This window comes from Protopterus annectens, chromosome 3.part0 (genome assembly GCF_019279795.1).
Source record: "Protopterus annectens isolate FY-2018-M chromosome 3.part0, PAN1.0, whole genome shotgun sequence".
Taxonomy (NCBI): Eukaryota; Metazoa; Chordata; order Ceratodontiformes; family Protopteridae; genus Protopterus; species Protopterus annectens.
Window position 1 is genome coordinate 55,831,770 of NC_056731.1, and position 16,418 is coordinate 55,848,187.

General features: G+C 39.3%; 1 protein-coding gene across 1 annotated transcript in view; it reads right to left on the reverse strand.

Moving 5' to 3' along the window:
- The window catches only part of CTNNAL1 (catenin alpha like 1), a 1,837,423-nt gene that overhangs the window by 209,003 nt on the left and 1,612,002 nt on the right, over positions 1–16,418 (reverse strand). Inside the window, exon 15 of the mRNA XM_044064584.1 lies at positions 8,649–8,697. Within this exon, the coding sequence (XP_043920519.1) occupies positions 8,649–8,697 (49 nt within the window). The remainder of the gene's footprint in view (positions 1–8,648; positions 8,698–16,418) is intronic.

A 16,418-nucleotide genomic window follows, 5' to 3' on the forward strand; every position in this document is an offset into this window, starting at 1 on the left:
ACCAAATCAACAAGATAAACAATATATATTGGAATCTGCCTATAGAACTACGTCTTCCATTGTCTGGAGACTTTATACATGGACATTTTTACATAGATCTTTTATACACCTTTGATGATGAATAAAATAAATAATAAAGATAATCTATGTAAGAGATGTAATGTAGAAATTAATGCTGACTGGGCTCATATGTTTTATGACTGTATAAAATTGAAAGAATACTGGAAGTCAGTTAATGAATTTTTGCAGGCTCTTTTTACAGATAATTTCATTATTTCTAAATCTCTTATATTATTCAACACACCTGTACCTCAAAGTGGTAAAAAGGTTAAGCTTCCCTTGTTATGGTCTATTCTAGCAGTGGCTAGGAAAATAATAACCAGAAATTGGATTTCAGATACACCTCCTTCATTCAATGAATTTAAAAATGTTATGAATATAGTGTGCCATATGGAAATAAACACAATTAGGTCAAGAACAACTAGAAAAACATCTTATTATATTGTATGGGATAATTTACAAAATTTGTTAAAAAAATCCTAATTTCAATAGCATGGTATTTTAGTTTAATTAATTGATCTGATTGTAGTGGATGTCTTTGTAAATACTTTATTTGTTTTGTTGAATGTTATAATCATATCTATTTTTAATTACTTGTATAAAATTGTTATGATATTTCTCTTGTATGTTAAAACAATAAACTTGTTTTGAAAAGAAAATTATTTTCCCCAAACAATAGATCAAGCCATAACCTCAAGTCCAGCATTTACCTACTGCAGTTCAGGCATTAGCAAAATCGAAGTAACAGCCTGTTTTGCATGCAATAATTAATTATAATTTAATTTAATATTGGTAACCTAGTAAGTAAACTACTCCAGAGACCATTTTCAGCCACAATCTTGGCCAAGAGATGACAAATTTTCAAAACAAGATACAGCAAAAACTTTTTAGAGGCAACATTTTCAAATAGGATTACCTTTTAAGTTACTCTATAAAACCAACATTTACATTCAGATTATGAAATATAACAGTTATTTACAGTTCATTAACTACTACAGTTGTGCTTGTACATGAACACTTTTAAATAAATCACTACATTATATGTATTAGCCTTTTCATAACATATCTCTTCACTGTAAACAAGACATTATTTCAAATTTACATTTTGTGTTAACCAAAACATTTGCCTCACAAAGATTCCTTTCTTTGACAGACTAACAAATTTCAAATTATAACAACTTCTTTTCCTTCTTTGAATTTAACTAGTCTCCATACACATATTGTGAATTGTGATACATTTTCTCACTAGGTGTCAGAGCAGTCTCCTGAGCTTTTACCTTCTCTGCTAAATGAATGCCAACTCTAACGTAACATGCACAGCAAACCTTCAGTATTATAGCAGGCGAAACTCAGCCGTCTAAAGTTTCAGTCTCACAGACGGGTGCACACATGCACAGTCTACCTCTGATGAGTAGATAACATACTAAGCATCTAAGCTGCGCTGCATTGTACATTTTCTTTCCACATCTGGCACTTGTCTTTTTTAGCCAGTATGAAACAAGTGATTTACTTCCCCTTCTAGGTACAAGAAGACACTTACTCACTGAATCCAACATAAGTAAATGCTCCTGTCAACCTGAAAGCTTAAATAACTGCAAAACCTTTGTTACTCCACTGAAAAGTGTGTGTTCCAGAGTCTTTGTGCATTATTTTTATTTTATTTGCTTTTGTTGACCAGGAAAATCCACTGGGCTGAAATGAGCCCATTTTCAGTGGAGGCCTGGGGAGAAAAGCTCCACAGACAAAATACAAGGTAATAGACAATAGTTAAACAAGGATTTACAAAGCCTGAAAACATGCAACTCACTTGGAATGTTAGACAATTCTATGGCTAAGTAAGTTATGAAAACTTTACAACTCATGGCAAAGTAAGCAGTGAACAAGTAAACACTAGTAAATTCTGGAACTGCATATGCCTGTTCAGAACTGCTTATGATCTCAGGCATTAGTAATGGCTATACAGATAACACAGCACACAAAGAAATGTATGCCATTGTGCAATAGTAACCAATGCTGCAAAATCATCAATAACCACACTTTAATAAGCTGATGTGACTAGCCCACACAACATTTTTTATACACACCAATAGCTACAAGGGGTGTTAATTTTATTTTACATTTGTTAACCAGGTAAGTGAACTAGTCTAAGGACCCTTTTTCAGCTGTGTGTGTGTGTGTGTGTGTGTGTGTGTGTGTGTGTGTGTGTGTATGTGTCATATTAATTATACTATATAAGTTACCCTTTAAAAGTCACCAACTAACTTTCTGCATGAGTCAGGGATATAATTTGTGAAAAGGGGTAACGGTGCCATGCTGAGGCATTTGTGAAACAACATAAATAGTCTGCAGTGTGGTGAGTCCAGCCTCCTTAGGAGAAATGCACTTCTGTATTTTCAGGATTTTTTTATTGGTCTAACATATTTCTGCATCAGCCTTGTTTGTTTCAAATGTTAAGTTTCAATATTCTCATTTGAAACAAATTCAGATCTACCAATTCCAGCTCTGGGGTGAAGAAGCATGAAGCCCAGACTATGCCCCAGGAAACCTGTGCTTGAGTAGTGGCATTGAAGAGTAGGAATGGCAGGAAGGTGTGGGTGGCATTTGTTTGTTTGTCTATCCTGGGAGAAGGAAGGCAGCTCCACCCAGTGTCAGACACTTGCACTGTAATGTAAGGGCAAATTTGGTATACAGGTTAAAGTGACACTACTGCAGAGTAAGACAGAGGGGTTCGGATGTGCAGGGAGGCGCGCGCGCGCACACACACACACACACACACACACACACACACACACACACACACACACACACACACACACACACACACACACACACACACACACACACACACACACACACACACAGCATCCAAGGCAACAGTGAAAGAGGCACCATGGCTGCTATGGGCCAGGGTTAGGTTGAGCTGGAAGTGGGATGTCTGTACAACTGGCTAACTGGTACACTCCCTAAGGCCAGAATTTCTCTTCTGAAGAGAAGAAACTGTCCAATTAAACTCTTTCCTTACTAATAGAAAGAATGGCTGCAGCTCTTGCCCCGTAGCAGGAATGAATGCATCCACAAGGTGCTGGATCTGAAGCCCCTAACCAGGATATATGGAAAAAAATCAGATCTAGCAAAGATTTTTCTGCTTTATGTACCATACAATCATTAATGCTTTTTTTTCTTTAACCTATTCAGCAGATTTCCATGTATTGTTACCTCTCTACTAAACACAACAAAAATCTTTATCAGGTAACTCCACTGATGGTTTGGTTATAGCTTGACGTCTGCTTTCAAAATGTATGACTGCTGGTTAACTTTAACAGATAGTAAATCTCACTAAAACATCAAACAAAATCAAACTGAGTTATATAACATCTTGTTTCTTTCTCAGTATCTGTAGACATCTTGCCACAGAATGCAAGTTTTCAAATGTGTGTGTTGACCAATTAATGCGAAAATTGGCCGCTTAATGCCTAAATTAAATCTGCAGTAAATGGTGTGTAATGCTAGCACTGTGTGTCACATATTTTCTTAAACATCAGCATTACTGGATGTCAATTACTTACCCCCCCCCAGTGGTGGCTGGTAATGTCAAGGGGGGGTTGCAGGAGACAGCTGAATGGGTGGGGTCAATGTGAATGGGGTGTGGTCAACTAGAAAGGGGTGGAGCCATGCTAAAAAACACAAAAACTGGGACTTAATTAAATATGCTGCCCTGGGTGCCAAACCATCATTATAAGAGTCCAATCAAGTCAAAATGAAGTAGAGAAAAAAAAATATTTCAATGCATTGGCTACATCATGACAGCTTGCTTAATATCTACATGGAAACAAAAATGTTGTGAGGCATGAAAAAATAAATTAATTTTTAAATATATTACTGGAATGCCAGTCAAAATCAAGTATAAAAAAAACAAGCAGCACTCAAGTCAACTCAAACCACTCCTCATCTCCTTTACTTATAATTTATATTCAGTTTTATAAAAGTACCAATTAACATGCAGCCAACAAGAAACAACATGCATTTTCTGAATAATAAGAAGCATAAATCAACAGTATAAAAACATGACAGAAAACCAGAACATTCTGCAAAATCGAGGACAGATGAAAAGCCACTGTACTTGTGTCTACCTTGGATGGGGGGATACTCTGTCTGCACACTTGAACTGCATAACTGCTTCTTGCCTTGCTTGGACACATCCAAAGTCACTGCCTGGGGGAGTGGGGTACAAGTTATATCACAATTTGAAATGTCTCTGGCTGATGGTGATAGCCCTGATACATTTGTCATACTCTCAACCTAAGAGCAAGAAATCTGGACAAAGCCCAACAAAATGGGGGGACAAAGGCCCAAAAATAGGGACACATTTTAAATATTGGTCTTATAAACATAGAAAGTTGTTAGAATAACTGGATTTGTGTTAACATGCATTTTCTGAAGGATATGAAGTCTGGAAATCAAATACATGTCATTATTTAGTGGCTTTAATCCTTAGATCATCCTAGCGATTTGTCAAAAAACAATTTTAAGAGGAACAGACCAAAATTTAGAGACAAAAATCTGGACATTCTGTGAAAATCTGTACAGTTGAGAGATATGGCACGGTCCTTCAGCCATATTTAATATTAATAATTAAAATGTATAAACCTATCAACAAAAATAGTTTTTGTTACTGCATCAGAACATGAGTCTGTCATTCAGAATGTCCCCTGCATCAGAAAACAATGACTTCATGTTTTTTATGCAATTGAGGACAGCTAAGTTATTAGAAATGTTATAGCAGCACTACTGCCTACATAAAACAAATATCTTTTCTGACAGAGAATTTTGGCAATTGCTATTTGCCGAACAAATTTCCTTCCAAATCCAGTCTATAGCCTTTATTTAGAACTGCCAAGTTAGTGTTAAGTTCAGACAGTTAAACAAACGGGTATCTAAAGAATTCTCGTTGGCACAACGGGCTCACATTTACAATGAGGAATGGTTGAAAGTAACGTGGACTACTATCCAAAAATCAAAGTGGCCCCCTGTTTCTGCTAGAGGAAATGCCATGCTTAATACGCTCAATTTTTAAATTACTTAAAGATAGTTTCAGTCCACCCCATACAAAAAATTAAATGTCTCTATTCACACAGATACAATGAGGCCATCAATTTAATCATACCTCCCATCTCTTTAACTATATGTTAAAAATCATTTGCAAATTGGCCCAAGCCTGTTGGAACAATCTGCCTAAACAAAATATGCTCAATAGAAAGCATTTTGCAATTAAAAAATGAAGAAGCCTCTCACACTAGAAAGCAAATGCACTGGTTTCAGAGACACTGGTTAGCATTGTTAACCACTGTATGGACACCACGTGTGACTGATTTACAGTTTCAGAAATGTTTTTTTTTTCAGTATGACTTGTTTAGTTGACTGTGTGCATCATGTATACATTAATATTTTCTTATATTGTATCTGTGTGCCTGTATATATTGTCGGTCTCAGCAATTGTTATGCCTTTACGATCTTGGCATGATCTGGTTACCACAATTTATATACCATTATAATTGCTGATGTCATTGCCAAATGGATGGGAGTTATGGCTGAAAAGAGTTTTGAACCATTCCACTAACCCAGTCAGCATGCATAAATAAATAAATACATACATACATAGAAGATGGGTATGTTATAATTATCTCAGAAGTAATGAAAAGTCCAAACTTGCTTCCTCACTATGCACACATGTTAAACTTAAATCAACAGCTGCAATTTTTCCACATTCAATTCAACAAATGCAAATCTAAGATTTTGATTTTAGATTAATATTTCTGTACTGGATAAACTAAAAAGCTAGTGTCTGAGCTGTATAAAAGTACTTTCAGCTTACTATTAGGAAGTAACATAAATAAATCAAATGACTACAATGAAATGCTGAAAACAGAAAATGCAATGTCATGGGAATATTAATAAAAATTGTATCTTAAATGTCCCTCAGTACACAGAACCGCAGTTTACGTGATTCATAACATTACAGAATGACTATTTCCTCTGATAAAACTACTGTCATATAAAATTGCATCATCAGTAGAGTCTTCAGCATGAAAGCATTGCTTTGATAAACTCAAACATATATAATATGAATATTAGTAAAGATATGATATACACTGATGCCCCTTAGATTTGTTGAACTTCTTGTCATTTACCATTAAGATTCGGGTCTGAGATTGCACTTTGACAGAGAATGACATGGAAAGGGAAGATTTCCCTTTCCTACACTGTAGCACGATCTCAGAGTTGGTATATTTAAGTAACGGGGGTGGGGGTGCTTACCCCCCTGCTAAAGCATTTACTTTTGTTTGTTTAGGTGTTTTTTTTTTTTAGAGATTTAAAGTTTCAGAACTTTGATCATATGGTGTCGACCATATGGTATTCGAAGTTCTGAAACTTCGTTTATGTAATATAGACCCTAAGATTCCTCCCTAGAGGGAACCCTTCAAAAACAGGCATGCCCCTCCCCATTTAAAAAAATAGAAGCAAACAATTTCTGTATGTGCTTACATCCTGTGACTGACCAGTGTTCTGTCCAACTATAGGTTGTCTGTCTTGCAACCATAGTTTTCCATGACTGGCTCTGACCTCTGTTTTATTATGACCAAAATAAAGCAGACATAGAATTAAATAATTATTCATTTTAACCAGGTAAGCCAACTATACTCAAATGTGTTGTTTCTCAGAGATAAATTTTATCTGGAAAAATGACTTACATGGAACAAAGCTATAGCCAGGTCATCTGGTAACCTATTCAGTTCCACAGACTGGCATCCCCTCAGCAAATGAAGACTAAAAACATAACAAAAACTGGTCTTCCAGTCTGAACTGTAACTGTGGAAAGCAAGGTATGGATCTTATTATCAATAAGCATAACTAAAACATAAAAAGTGCAAATAATTATTTTTTGCTTGAGGGCATACTCTCTTGCACCCCAGTTTGTGGGAGACATCACCCCTACTACACCACTTAAATTATATAAGCTATCTTCACAGTTGCACTGCAGTGGGCAACAGGAAACATTGGCTTGCTCCATACAGGTAACCTCAGTTTTGTGAACCACTAAAAAAAAAAAAAAAAAAAAATAATCACACTAAAGTTGACAAATACCTCTCAAAAGTGTATATCAGCCAACTACAAGTGACTAGCAGAAACTACTGCCATCTTGTCCCTGATATTTGGTATGAGAGATTATTAAACATTATGCAGACAGTACACAGATTCATCATCAGTCATTTGAATGTACAAAGAAGTCTTCATATTTTAGTGTAGAATGCATTTCATATTAGCGGACTAACCCAGGGCCAGAATATATACATGCAGGTATACTGTACATTTTTTAAGCTTAAAAACATCCTTGTCACAAGCCAGTCTAGCTTTCAATTAATTAGTAAACCTGATGAACTGTGTACACAAGTACTAAGTACAAAGTACAAAGACACATTTTCACTTATGTTACGGTCGCCTATAAAATAAATGCATTATGTACTATAGTTCTTAGCAAAAGAGAAAATGCCTCCAAAACTAGCAAGAAATTACAAATGGTAAAGACAGACTCTACATCACTTAGTGACTCACTGTTGTAAGAAGGTGAACGAACAGTGAACACAGGCAAATTGAGACAACACAGAATTTAGGAAGGATAGGAATCAAAGTTCAACTCTGACTCTCTCAGCAAAAACCAAAGGCAAACAAGTTATTTCACCAATGGACTGGTAGCAAAAGTACTGTGCTAGTGCTAGTCTACTGATTGTTTCTTGCTCTCTTTTTCAAAAAGAGAGCAAGAACCAATCAGTAGCCATCCAGCCTTCCACGTCACTTATGTGACTGTGGATGTGGCAGTCCAATCCCCTTCCAGTTTACTGTGCGGTTAAACCCCACAGACTTCTGGGCATCACACTGATGCCTTCGCTCATTAATCTGGACTGCTTTTACAACAGTCCTGAGTCCAGATTTACAGAAAGTAATAATAAAAAAAAATACAGAACTCACCGAGCATGCGCAATTGCGCAGTTCAAGTTCTGGGACAAAGGAAAGAAAAGCACTGCAGATTTGAATTGAAATAATTTTTTTATAAATGTTTTATTTTTTTAAACTTTCTTTTCCTTTTCTTCACAGCTTGGGGGGCCTGCAGTCTTGCAGTCCAATGGCACGAGCCGCCACTGCCCCCACCAAAGTACGGTTGCTATACTTTTTATTTGTTACTTACCACTGAAATATTAAACATCTTCAAATGTGTACTTAGTATAACTACTTAATATGCAAAATATATATAAAATGCATTGCTAAAGGATTTTCTTTGTAAGTCTCTGACAGAATCTAAGACCTAGTGATTTAGTGCGTCACATTTCTTCACATCAAAGTGTGTTGTAAGCAAAGCAATCTGATTTTGTGGCAATACCAGCCGGAAAAAATAACAGACTGGAATTTAAGTTCCATCTACACGATGTACATGAAATGAAAATGAGAATTCATGCAGTTAGATGCAATATCTAACAGTAGCAGACTGCTTTAGACTAGACAGAAGAAACATTACATAAAGTATACTGAATTACCTCTGCTTGATGAAATAAATCCTGGGTAGTCTTCAGCAAACCTTCACCTCTAAATAAATGGGGAAAAATACCATTATTACTTGTAGGATCTCATGAACAAAACAAGGTATTGTGTGTACTATCTTCATGTGTTACTCTGTACTAGTATTCACGAAGTGTGTATGAATGTTATTGACTACTGCATTAGCTATCCACCTTTACAAAGTTACAAGAACAAAAAATAGAATAATAATTATTGATCCATATAATTAGCTGAAGGCGTACCTGTGCAAGAAAAGCAAAATTCAGTAGCATATGGCAGCCTGGTCATACGTGAAGAGATCACATGTCCATGATACCGGAACTCAGGTTTGCGTAATGGCCCAGGTGCTAGGAGCTACTCATATGGAAAGAGTAAACACCAGGGAGAAAGGGAAACCTTTTACTGCTGCAGTGACCACTAGAGATGTAAGGAGGAACTGTACGTTTGATACTCATTGTGCAACTCACTGCCCAAAACACAAGAAAGCATGTGTTCATTCCCAACACTAGTAGCACTGTTATATGAAAAGGTGTGTGGGGGGTGATATACGAAAAAAGGAAATTAGATGCAGTACAATAGATTGGCCTCACAAGTGGTGTAGTAAAACCAGGTCTCAGTTACTATGAGGTTTTCTCCATGAAGAGTCATGCCGAGCCATAACCAGACACATAACAGGGGCAATTAATGCAGTGTGAAGGAGCCTAAGTAAGACTAGAACTCAGTGGTGAGGGGATTAAAATAAAAAAAAAAAAAACTTGCAACATTTCAAATCCTGCCACCCTGAAATACAGTCAGTTATTTTTGGCAATGCTGGGTGTGTACACGTTTAGTTAGAAATTAACAAAAGCAGGAAGCCTCAGGCAAACCTCAGTTCCCTATCCACTGCCAATAGCACAATGGCCTTTGTCAATGCTTCTTTGAATTAAGCAATTCAGCTCACCATTACGAATAAAAGTACATCTGTCTTAGTATATAATGCACAACTTACACTTACCAGAGGACTGCTGAACACCTAATGCAACAAGTACTACTTTTACTCTGGACTTCGTAGACTATTAGAGGGTATCCTTGTGACTGAAAGTTTTTACTGATGAAAACATGTTTCAATCTTTTCTGTCACTAGCCTTCCCTCTCTTCTCACTTTCTTTGTATAGAAACTGAACATATTATCTGAATATTCTGTATTACTGTTTCAAATAAAAATAAAACTGCTTCATGAAACTGCCACTCTCATTTGCAAGCATACCTCTCAACCTGCAGACATCCACTCAGGGAACAGTCTTTCTGTGCTATCCATAAATATGTTTTTTTTGGAAGTCCTTACGAAGCTTTTGCATCAGAGTGTGGAAATTATGAGTCCTATAATGTACATAAAGGTCTATTTCTGTCAAGGATACTATTTCCATGAATGCTGGTGTAATCATGCTATCAAATGCTCACCTACTGCATACATCCTGCTAGCACACATCAGTGGTTGCTGTATGTCTGTAGTCCCAGACTTCTAGCAGTTTGCCCCCCCCCCATATAAGGGGGGGTCATTTAGGCATCTATCACTGAATCGTCCAACCCCTCCCCCCTTGAACTTTGTCTCTGATGAACACACCCCTACTTAAATTTGAGATACTAGAAATGCAAGCAGATGGTTTTACTGCTATGTCGTGGTTCAGCTTGAATAATTAGCAAAATTCATATTTAATTCAGGTAAACAGTAGCACACTTTAAATTAAAAAAATGTTGCCCATATTTGTACATGCTGTTTGTGTGTGCATGCATCCTGCAATGCACAGCTGATCCATCTAGGATAATTATCTTTGCCTTACACCTGTTGAGTGACAGGAAAAACTCTGGCTTCCCTGCAACACTGAAGTGGATTAAGCTAATAAGTGGAAAATGATTACAAGACAGCACTGTAATATAAAAAACTCTACTTATTTTATTTCTTCAACTTGATAAATATGATCCATTTAGATATTCAGCACAAAGTTCCCATGTGGCAGAGATCCTTACACCTATCTGCAGAAATCCTGTCTTTTTACTGAGGATCCAGATTTATTTCTTATTCCAGTTCGTACCGTAAGATGCTCCTATGCCTGTACCATGTATTTGGTGATATAGAGAATTTTATCTCCCTTATATTTTATGTAAAATGTTTGGGTAAGGTGCTCTACTGGGTTTCAGCACTCTCTATAGGACGGCAGCCATCTTGCTCTCCCATGATCCATTTAGATATGATGGCTGCAGTGTAAGTCACTATTATTATTACAGAGATGTACATTTACAGATGGCAGTCACGTAGAAGACTGAAACTGGTGCTTACACTGCAAATCAGTGTCATGTTTTGCCCCTTTTCTGAGATACAGAGACCTCAGAAATAGTGTATTGTAAATCTGGGTTATAGGATTGAAGCCAACACATGAAGGATGTGGGAAGGTATAGTTCTGCAAAAACAGCTTTAAAATCTTCACAATACACTGTTTTGTGACTTGTAACTGCAGTCCTCAAACCCAGCAATGGGAACCCATATTTACACATCTGGAGACATGATACCTGTTCATATGGATGTTTTACACCAACTGTCATGCTTTTTATGTATTATCTATAGTGACATACATTTGTAATGATCAGATGAGTAGTGGCATGATTGAGTGAAGGGCTGGTTTCAATGGGTGCAAGGTGTCAGAGACAGCGATTGGCAGATACTGACTGATAGGAAGTACAGTACCAGCATTCGGAAATGAATGCCAATACTGCTTTTGCAGTTAGGGCTGAAGCTCCTCAGTGCTCCCTGGATGGTATTTAGACTGCAGCAAGAATTGTTACAGTTGTAACAAGTGTATTACTACAGTATAAAGAAAGTACAGTTGTGCGCACTTACCATAAATGTAGATGTTCAAGTGTATTCACTGTTGCAGTCATCACATTTGGGTTATCTGCTTGCAGGGAGCCCTCAGTCAGCCTGATTATCAAAGTCTTGGGTCCTGCGTCGGTTGCTGTCTCATCTTCCATGACGTCAGGTAGTCAGGGGTATAAAGCATGCAGCCGATGCCATTACATCAGTTTTTCTTGCCCCAGATGTCAGGTGCCCCCATAATGGAAAGCAATTATATACAAGGTTACACCTCCAACAAAAAAGCAAATACACCAAAAAGTTTTAAGCATAGTAAACAAGAATAGAGGTATAGTCAATAGAAGTCAGGGGGCTGGAAGGAGGCCAACCAAGACTGCAACAGTGAATACACTCGAACATGTACATTTATGATAAGTGTACACAACTGTACTATGTTCTTCATGTTTCATTGTTGCAGTCATCACATTTGGGCAAATTCCCAAAACTAAGGATGGGAGGAGGCAATTAGATAGCATTTGGACCAGCTAAAAGGCCCTGCAAGACTGCAGTGGCAAAACCAGCTCTGGATTTAGAAAAAAATTAGCAAGTGGTAATACTTGGTGAAGGTATGTACAGAACTCCAGGTAGCAGCTTCTAGGATGTCTCTGGTAGGAACACCTCTGAGAAAGGCTGTAGAGGTAGATGCAGCCCTGGTTGAATGTGGTCTTATCCTCTGTGGGGTAGGTTTTCCATGGTGCTTATAGCAGAAATGAATGCAATGGCCTATCCACTTAGAAATGGTTTGCTTTGAAATGTCCTTCCCCTCTGCCCCTACAGCAAATGCCACCAGCAGCTGTTCAGATTTCCTGAGAGGCTTAGTCCTGTCCAAGTAAAATCTAAGTTGTCTGTGCATGTCCAAGGAGTGCAGTATTCATTCCCCTTTGCTCTGTGGATAAGAAAAGAAGGTTGGCAAATGAATGGACTGACTAAGGGCCACACTGGATACCATCTTGGGCATAAATGAGGGATTGGTCCTGAGGGACACCCTGTCCGCATGAAAGATGATGAAAGGCTCCACTGCCATGAGGGCCTGTAATTCAGACACCCTTCTTGCTGAAGTGATGGCTAGAAGGAAGGCTGTTTTCCAAGAAAGGAATTTCAACTCTGCATTTGCAGCTGGCTCAAAGGGAGGTAGAGTGAGCTTTTCCAATACAAAGTTAAGGTCCCAGGCTGGAGTAGGGGCTCTCCTGGGTGGTCTTAAGTTTTTGGCCCCTCTGAGGAATTGCTTCAACAGTGGATGAGAGAAGAGGGGTGGTTCTGTGTTGTAATGTGCTGAAATGGCTGAGACATGAATTTTGATGGAAGAAAAGGAAAGGCCCTTGTGAAGCATCTCAGTTAAGTATTGAAGAATATGGGGTAAATTGGGTACTGCTGTGCCCATCCCCTGAGTTTGGCTCCAAGAACAGAATATTTTCCGTTTTTCAGCATAGGATTTTCTAGTACTAGGCCTTTTTGCATCCAGAATGACATCCATCACTTGCTTACTGAGGGATGGTAACGGAGAGGTCAGGTAATTAGCCAGGCTGCAAGGTTCAGGGTTTGAAGCTGTGGGTGCAGAATCTGGCCATCCTATTGGGACAGCAGGGCAGGGGTCTGAGGCAGGTGCCATGGTGCCAGCAGTGACACACTGCGCAAGGGGGGGTACCAGTGCTGCTGTGGCCGGTCCGGTGCAATCAGTATTGTTCTTGGTTTGTCCTGTTTGATCTTTAGTAGCACTTTGGAGAGTTGAGGCAGAGGAGGAAAGGCATAAACTGATAGGTTTTTTTCATGTGAAGGACAGGGCATCCACTTTTCAAGCTTGTTTGTGAGGAGTCCTTGTGCAGAATTTGTCCAATTAGTAGTTCTGAGGGGAGGCAAACAGGTCTATCTCTGGGCACCCCCATTTCTTTCTCAACATGTTGAATATCTTTGGTTTCACTTTCCACTCATGTGGGTCCAAGAGATTTCTGCTTAGGTCATCTGCCAATGTATTTAGCTTTCCTGGCAGGAACTGAGCCTGTAGGTACACTTGGTAGTTCAAGGCTGTGTTCCACAGAGCCATGTATAGTCTGCTGAGAGGGTATGAGTGGGTTCCCTCCTGCTTGTTTATGTACCACATAACAGTGGTGTTGTCCGTCTTTACCAATAATTGTCCTGGGAGAATGTGGTCCTTGAAGGCTGTCAGAGCATTCTGTACAGCTAACATTTCTTTTTGATTGATATTCAGGTGCATTTGACTCGGGTTTCATTTGTCCTGAATGCACTGCCCTGCCAAGTGAGCCCCCCATGCATAGTCTGATGTGTCTGTTGTTAGGGTTTGGGTGGCAGGGGGTAGAGTGAATGGCAGTCCCTTGTTTTGGTGGCAGGCCTCTGTCCACCAAAGGAACTCTATCTTTAGACAAAGTATGATAGGAATTACTGATTGTAGATCCTGAGAATGTTGACACAATAGGCTTTTTAGATACCATTGTAGTTTCCTCATATGCAGTCTTGCATATGGAATTAGTAGAATGCAATAGGCCATGAACCCCAGTGCTTGCAGTATTTTCCTTGCAGATAGCTGGGTCTTTGTGGCCAGTAGATTGAAGTAGGCTGTCAAATGAACTTGTTTCTCTGGCGTGAGGTAGGCCATCTGGGAAGTTTTATTCAAGCTTGTTCTCAGGAATACAATTTGTTGGCAGGGTACAAGACTTGATTTCTTTTTGTTTATGGTGTACCCCAGAGAAGTTAGCAATTTCTTTACAAATGCCAGATGATTTAATAGTATGTCCTGGCTTTCTGGCTGAATTAGACAATCGTCCAGGTATGGGTATATTTGAATATTTCTTTGCCTGCAAAATGCAATGACTGGAGCTAGGCATTTTGTGAATTCCCTGGGCGCAGTAGATAAGCCAAAGGGCAGTGCAGAGAACTGATAGTGCATATAACCTGCTCTGAAGCATATGTATCTTCTGCAAGATTCCCTTATTGGGATGTGCAGGTAGGCTTCCTTTAAATCCAGTGTTGCCAACCAGGCATTTTTGCCTAGCATGGGAAGCAGCTGATGAAGAGTTAGCATCTTGAATTTTGGGATTACCAAAAATGTGTTCAGATTAGACAGGTCCAGGATAGGATGCCAGGAATCGTCTTTCCTGGGTACCAGGAAAAGTCTTGAGTAAAAACCTTGCCCCCATTCTTCTTCTTGGACAGGTTGAATAGCCATGATGCTTAAAAGAGAGAGAACCTGCTTTTGAGCCTCTGCCCACTGATTTGGAGGTAGGTCTGGCCAACCGTTTGGGGTTGGTAATGGTGGAAGTGGAATCTGTATCCTTGGGGAAACTATATTTAGAACCCATTTGTCCTGGGTAATGAGTTCCCAATTTTTTGCATGCAGGGCGATCTTTCCCCCTAAAGGAACAGTTAGTTGAGCAGGGCTTGGAAGGTTTTAAAGTTGTCATTGAGACAGTTTACCATAGGGAGGAGTCTTACTACTCCCTGCTTTGGAAGTGGGAGCCCCCCCACTGCTTAGTCCTGTGAGCACCCCGGGGCTGAAGCCTGGGTGTTCTGCTGGTTCTGGGTTTGGACTGAGAAGGCCTGGAAGAGGCAGGAAAGGCCCAATTCTTAGAGGGCCAATGCCTACAAAATCTGGGAGGCTGTACTTGCAGGAAATCTTTAACAGTTTGCATAGATTTGACTTTTTCCTCCATCTTTTTAAGTACTACTTCTGCTTTGTTGCCAAACAGGCGGTCATGGTTTAAGGGAGCATCCAGTAATTTAGCTTTAACATGATCTGGCAAAGATTGCTCCTTAAGCCAAGCATGCCTTCTAAGTACAGACCCAGTGACAGCAGCCCTGCAAGATGCCTCTAATGAATCAAAACCACATTGCAAACTATGTTTTCTCACTTGTTCAGCAGAATGCATTAAATCCTGTAATTCTTTATTTTCAGCACAGTTAGGAATCAACATCATTTTCTGTTTAAGCAATCCAGTAATATGCTGCTGATATTTCAACATATGAAACTGGCAGTTTAAGGCCCTAATGGCTAACGTTGCAGAAGTAAAAAACAATAAACTCGGTGTGTATACCTTCTTACCCCATCTATCCAATGCCCTGGAATCTCTATCAGAGGGGGTAAGATTTTTGGCAATAGTGGCCTTAATGCCCTTGGGTCCCTGTGAAATGGTCTCAGTATCCGGAGTAGGATTTTTAAAGAGAAACTTGTGAGAGTCAGGTACCCTGTAATACCTATCAGGTTTTCTGGGAGCAGGAGGTAAGGTATTAGGGGTCAGGCTAGATTCCGAGAAGGCATCCTCAACATTGTCCAGTACAGGAGGGATAGCTAAAGGGCTGTGTTGAGGCAGGAGTAATTTGCTAAGCCTCTTTTTGGAGTCAGAGTAATCCTGGCTTTCCCAGCGGAAATGCTCCCTAAGAGTGTGCAAGGTTTCACCAAAAGAGAAATCCTCTGGAGGGGAAGCAGAGGGAGTAGAGTCCTCTGCATCAGAATCCTCATAGGTAGATAAGGGCAAATCCTGGTCATCAGAAAAAAACAGAAATTTCAGAATCCTGATCAGAAGAATCAGAAGGAAAATCAGTTCTAGATCTCTTAGAGGGAGAAGGGTGGCTTCCCCTGATTAGAGTAATAAGGTCTTCAGCCATTCTTACCATTTGTTTTTTAGGCATAGGGGCCTGACCTTGCGGTCTGGGCGTCGGTTTACTGGGCATGGATCGAGTTTTAGGCCTTGAAGAAGAAGATGGCATTGGTTTAATATGCAAGTCAGTAGGCCTGAATACACCCTCAGAAGCCGGTGCCTGAACAGCAGCTCCAGACCCATCCAAGGTAGAGATGTCAGCAGGTCCCACAGTCAAAGAAGCATCGCGCGGCATACCGGACTCCGAATGG